Source organism: Cyprinodon variegatus, unplaced genomic scaffold, assembly GCF_000732505.1.
Source record: "Cyprinodon variegatus isolate N-32 unplaced genomic scaffold, C_variegatus-1.0 Scaffold1041, whole genome shotgun sequence".
NCBI classification, from domain to species: Eukaryota; Metazoa; Chordata; class Actinopteri; order Cyprinodontiformes; family Cyprinodontidae; genus Cyprinodon; species Cyprinodon variegatus.
In genome coordinates, this window is record NW_015151494.1 from 115660 (window position 1) to 122399 (window position 6740).

The following is a 6740-nucleotide window of genomic DNA, read 5'->3' on the forward strand; positions in this document are numbered from 1 at the left end:
TATATATACTTTTTTCTATGCGGCCCGGTACCAAATGACCCACAGACCGGTACCGGTCCGCAGCCCGGTGGTTGGGGACCGCTGTTCTAAGACATAAAAAGGCTTTTGTTTGGCTACTCTTTAAAGCTTGGAACTCAACACTAATCCAGACATTTTAAATTGAAAAAGCTTCCTGGATGGGAAGCAAAACAACTTCAAAATTGGGAAAACAAAATCCAGTCGATTGTTTTTTAACTTTAACTTTTTGGAGTAGACAATATAAAAAATATTTAGTTTTAGCATCTCCCCTCACTCATAAAAAAATCCCAGAGAGAACCCTGCCATTATTGCTAAGAAGAGTTTTTAAACTTTTATTTCCATTAGAATAATATCACCACTTAAATTCCCTTTAATTGATTCCTTATTACTAAAATCTAATTACTTTTTTCACCTTGCCAGAACTAGGCAATGGTAGGTATTTATGTTACTAGAATCTTGTTTAATTTTTAAGCAAGATTACTGTACAAAGTCCAACACTGGAGCAGAAAGTGGAGACCTGCACGCTTACCATGCTGAGCATGTTTGTTTTGCTGGAGCTTGGTTTGTTTTTTTCTAGCAAACAGCATAAATACATAAGACTACAAGGTTATTATTTGTCCGTGAACAACAGGACTGGGACAAAAGATTTTAAAAGGAAGACATTTTTTAAGAAATTAGGGATATTATAATTAATTTGTCACCAGGTTAAGTTCACTGCTTGCATCAGAATGACGTACATTGTTTTAGAAATAAAAATAGCCATCCTGAAGAAGAGATTCACACAGTCCATTGATCCTTTCATGGGGGTCAACACTTTAGTCTTTAACAAGCCCACACTCCACAGAAAATCACAGCCTCCAGAGGCAACCTGAGGGGCTTTAGATCTTTAAGCTTCTCCAGCTGTAATCTTTTTTCTTTTTTACGTGGTTGCTCTCAGTGACTCTTGACTGTACAAGATGCCCTTTTAACAGAGGCAAGTTTGCATTATTTGATGCAGCCCAAGATAACGTGTTTAATTAATCTTCAACCCAGGATGTTCTCGAGAGATTAGGTGGCAGAAAAAGATAAAATCACTAAAGACAAATGCTTTGGGTTTCTACAGTGAGAAGTTTTATCGCTATCACGCTTTTTGATGTTTTTTTTTCCGCCTTTTTCACATACATGAGCAATGTATACATAAAAAAACAAGGGGTACCATGATCTCACCTGTCATGTTGCAGTATACCTGTGTGGGCCCCAAGGGACCACTCCCATCTGGATCGATGAAGTAGAAGCCCGAGGAGCTGCCACTCAGCTTGTAGGCTTCGCAGGATGACTCGTAAATAGCTGGAAAAAGAAGAGTAGAACAAAAATAGTTATCTCCACAGATTCAGCCCACTCTCTCCTGTGTCTCAAATGTATGAGTCACCGACACATAGAACCAATCTGTATTTATAAACTGCGCTGAACTGTTTGTGTTGATAGCTTATGAAGAGGTTGCTGATGAAGAGATAAGCCTCTTTTATATCCATAGGAACAAAAGAAAACCTCAGCTGAAGCTACTTTCAAACTCAGGACTTCCAGGCAGGATGTGTGGGATTTCCTGGACCTGATCAGGTTCTACCCATAAGCTAAATGAACAGGGCTGGAGGTAATCAGGAGGTGGCTGCATCCTCTACAGTATGATGCACAGAAGGATTATCTTTTAATGAAATCATGATTCATTTATGAAAGTGAAGTGCAAAATACCCTCAATCTTTGTAGAACAAAAACTTATCCTGTTCATCTCAAATTTAGAGACAAATAGATCTAGATTCAACCAGGATAAATGATGATGCAAAAGGAGAAGATTCAAATAGAAGATTTTAGTGACCATTTAACTCTTTAATGTAGGGGTCTTTGGAGGTGAATGCACGGATGGAGCTTTTATCTGGACCTTAGAAAATCATCTATCCATAAGCTGGACAGACTGAAATAAAGCCTGTGGTGTAAAACACGGGTGGGAAGGCTCTGAACCTTTTAGTTTAGTCACAGAAGCTCCTCACAGTGAGACATGGAGCGGGTAAGCATGGCAGACCGGCTGAAAAATTAGGCCTCCAGTTGAGTTATTCATGTTTTAGCCAGCAATGCTACAGTGACCGGCTGCCAGGAAAAAAAAAATTATCTCTTTGTTCTACAGGACAGTCAGTTACAACAAGTTTTGTGGGGATGGGAGAGAAAAATAGGGAGAGAAAAGTCATTTTTCATTTGTTTGACTGCTGAACACATGGATGGTTCCACTGGGTTTAGGGCGCTGCCGTCATTCAAGCGAATCATGTTTTATGATTTTAGCTTCATAGACAGGACTCTCAACTGTCACGCACTCACCATACGACACACACATTTCATCAAGTGCACAAGCTCACATGCCACACTGAATTTTTAACAGTTAAACGAATGCACGGAGGTATTGATGTTACCAGATAACTTTTAAATTCAAATGTTGATGCTTTTAATTCTAAAGTCATTTATGCTATGGATAATAACAGGAAAATTGAAATCAGTAGAAGCCATTCAATATTTGTGCTAAAATATTCTTTCGGTCATGATTTGTGAACATTAAGATCTAAAGAGAAGCGTCATCTCCTGGTCAGACGCTGTAATTCAGTAAAAGGGTGGAGTCAGATTAAAATACTATGCAAGAGGGGGTCACTCCATTGGATGGAAGTTGGAGGGGATTTTGCAGGGAGTTGGAGGGAAGTAGGGAGTGGGCTGTGTAATGGGTCAGTAGGGATGATGCGCTGCTCAAACAAACAGAGGGAGATCATCTTCTATTCATTCTTCAAACAAGTTATTTTATCTAACCCACATGTGATCTGTGATGACTGTTGGAAAACAGTGAAAAGTTTTTTGCAACATGACAGCCTGGTCAAACACTGCAGGTTAAACTGCAACACAGAATATGCCGGGCTGGTGATGGGGACACACTGGAAAAAGTCGAAATCTAGATGAGTCACTTTTTTCTTAAAATAAGTACATTTGTTCTTGGATTGAGGAGGTAAAAGAGACACTTTGCCAATGGGAGAAGATAATTTACATTTAAAATAATAAAACACAATTGCTTTGTTTTATTTCAAGTAAATGATATTTAATTATTTTATTTTAAGAGTAAAAATACTAATTCTATTGGCAAACTATCTCATTTACCTACTGAAATTAAGGATAAATACGCTTATTTTAAGACATTTTTACTTATTTCCAGATTGTTTTTCCATTGCAGAGGAGGAAGAGCACAGGTGTTGCTGCTGCAAAACAGAAAGCAGGTATGTACGGTGCAGTTAAAGAGTGATAATTTGTGGAGCTTTAAATGGCAATAAACACGGCTGCAGTTCAAATTACTCATATTCATAAGAGTGTTTATAAAATAAGTTACAGAATAAATACTTGCTTCCAACAAATAACTGCATTAATTCAGCTTCTTACACCGGAAGAAATGCTCAATTTAGGTAATATTTCCAAACAAGTGAATCATTTAAAGTTGATGATACTTAAAAAGATAGAAAACAGCTTTGTAAAACTTTAAAATATATATATTAGATGGTTTAAAAAAAACTTTATGAAATATATATAACTGTAAAGTTAATATTTAAAATATGTGTATAGACAATTTCATGCAATAATTAAAGTATTTATTTAACTAAATATTTCAAAGGGATTTTCAATTATACAGCAGTGGTTTTCAAACATGGGGCTCAGTTTTTCTATTTTAGACATGTTTCTGCTGCAGCAGATTATTGCATTCCTCTTTAGCAACCACCAAGGCCAGAAGAGGACTGTTAATCATCCGTTTATTAAGGCAGGGAACCCCCTAAACATGCAGAACATTGAGTCCTGAAGAGCCAGGTTTAAAACCACTACTATAGAGCAGCTACATTAGGTGTATTTGCAAAAATGTGTCTTATCTGTATTGTCAACAACATATCATACTTTACTCAGTATTAGATCGTATAGTAAATAGGTGGTATTGAGCATTTTTGGAAAAATATGATTAAAGGGATAGAATCTTTTCATTTTTGTTACTTGACTTAAAAGCGGGTTTTGACAACAAGGATTATACTATTCATATTCACAGACTGTGACTTGGTTTGTATTCCTGTTAAAGTAGTTTAAATTGTCTACTTTGCAACAATTTGTTTTACTGTTTATAAACCAGGTTAAAAGCCACTGTCACACCTTGACGATTGAGACCAGCATACAGTATGCCTGACATACAAAAAATCTGGCAAAAACGCTGGCATACATTGGATAAAATGGGTACGTTTTGTATAAGTTATAATCATTTGAAGCATGCTGAAACACGCTGGCAAATGTCAACATATTCCAAGCATGTTGAAAAATTTCTCAACGTATGCCAGCGTAAGCCATACAGTAAGTTACAGGAAATTATCTGATCATTGACTTACGTTAAGTGTAAGTTACTCATAAGTCATTGTGTCTAGCTTATCTAGAAACTATGAGTAAATTGTGCATAAATGCGTAGCTTATCAAGAACTTATCTTCAATGCAAATATCGACGTATCTGACGTGTTCCAGATGACCGCTGAACACTTCTAGCTTCTGTATAATGGTGTACTATCAGTGTTTTGGTATAAAGGGGGTTCACAGGAGGAAACTATCAGTTCTCCTCCAGACTTCATCCCCATCATAGGGTGAGCCAGAAGGTGAGGTTGTGATGGATCCTCCTCCTCGTTCATGCCCATGCCCACGACCAACAAACAAGCAAACCTTTCTTTCTTTCTTTCTTTTTATTTATTTATTGTTATTGTTTTTTTGGCTTGCTATAAACAGCAGCAGGTTAGTACCGCAAATAAATAAAAAAATGTATGCAGGCCGGGTGCCTTTAGCGTATTGCAGCCCCGCTCAGGAGACTGGTTTGTGCATCATTTCATGGACATTACGCTGCCGTGAGTTATGAATGAGTTAGGCTGTCGTTGGACATTTGTTCTGGACTTATTATGAATTGTTATGAATACTCTATATAAACACCCAACGTTGAAAAAATATGTAGAAATTCAGAGTATGCCAGCATTTTATAAGATTCTGGGACATCAGGCAAACGCTGGCTAAATCGTCATGGTGTTACTGGGGCTTTACTAAGATTGTGCACCATTGGCTTGTGGTCATCCCAGGGCTTTTAAAGCATTTTAAGATATTAAAATGATTGTAGGATTTTTAACATCTCAAAATGCCATAAAAATGTTTGTTACTATTTATATGCTGAAGATATTCAGCTGTATTGGTCTTTTTACCACCATCTACAAGCTATGAGAACTCAGTCTGCATCTTTCAGAATTCACAATGTTTCTTTATATCAACTATGTTCAGGTAAATTAAAACAAAACTAAAACCCCTATTAATAATAAAATTCCTACAATCAGGCAGTATCTCACAATATTTGCTTTACTGTGAAAAACACTCCTCCAAACCTGCAGGTCGTCTTAAACATTTCCTTACCCTTTGACAGTCGTTGTAAAACAGTAGTTCCTAACTCTTTCAATCACACAAAGAATGTTTCAAAATAGAGTGTGACAGACTGAGTTGATTTTCGTGCTTTTATTTTTTTCCTTTTTAGACCATTGCAATAGTCTTTTCAACAGTTGAAATAAATCTCCTTGGCCTCTCTTCAATGTTTGCAAAATGCTGCAGTAGGACTGCTGACAAAAAACAAATAGAAGGACACATATTACTCCTGTGCTGACCTCCACGTACTGTTTACCTGTATCTTTTTGTTTTAATTTAGAGCAATCCACAGTCAGGTTCCTAGAGGCAAACAGGATCTTTCAAAGCCTCATTCTCCACCTTGAACTTTAAGATAATTGACTCAGACTTTGGAACATTCTCCTGCTGTCCCTACACAGAACCCACTCTTTAAAAGTAGAAAAATCTAAAGAGACTTTTATCTAGACAAACATTTTCTGCAGCATTTTTTGTCCTTTTTTTTTTATTATTCTTTGGCTTCAGTGAAGCACTTTGTAATGTCAGTGTCTGTGAAAGGTGCTATAGGGATAAAATTGTACTGACTTTATTACTTCTCTAGCTGAGAACACTGCCAGTGATCTAATAGTAGCAATATTAAAAATATAATTTAATGTGGTTATTTCTATGTCAGAAGAAAACAAAACCATTAACGCTAGAACATAACGCTGTGGAAAAGTTATTACAAAGTAAAGAATTTACTAGTTTAGTTTTAAATCTTCAGCCAATGTTATAGAAATTTTTCTATTTAGTTTAACATATTAAAAAAATCTAATGCAATTATTAAAAAAAATTGACATTCTTGTATTTAACATAAAATTAAAACAGTCTACCTCTGTGTTTTGGACAGCAGTTGGCGAAGTCATGGATGTTCTGATAAAGATGAGGCCAGATTCACCCATCTAGATCAAATCCTACATTACAGAATCAAAAAGTCTCAAGGTTCGCAGGCAAGTTTGATTGTGGCCTGTGTCTCGGAAGCATCTTGCTAACCAGTTAGCAACTTAGTGCTAATAGGTTCCAAATGGGAAATTCCATTGGGACCAAGTAGCACTAAATTGGAGACTTAGAAACGACACTGTCCAGGAACGCTATGGACAGCGGAAACATGCAAGAGGAGAAGAGTTTAGTGTCGGAGGTCATGGATGAGTCTCCTCCGTCATCCATTTTTTATTTAGAGGAGGAAAGCGGGGACGAAGATGTTGTGGAAGAGGACGCCAGGGCGGCAG

The 6740-nt window shown here is 36.9% G+C and overlaps 1 protein-coding gene across 1 annotated transcript in view; it reads right to left on the minus strand.

Moving 5' to 3' along the window:
• Window positions 1-6740, minus strand: part of LOC107100985 (contactin-associated protein-like 5) — a 77907-nt gene that overhangs the window by 42805 nt on the left and 28362 nt on the right. Inside the window, exon 5 of the mRNA XM_015399706.1 lies at window positions 1225-1344. Coding sequence (XP_015255192.1) covers window positions 1225-1344 — 120 coding nt within the window. The remainder of the gene's footprint in view (window positions 1-1224; window positions 1345-6740) is intronic.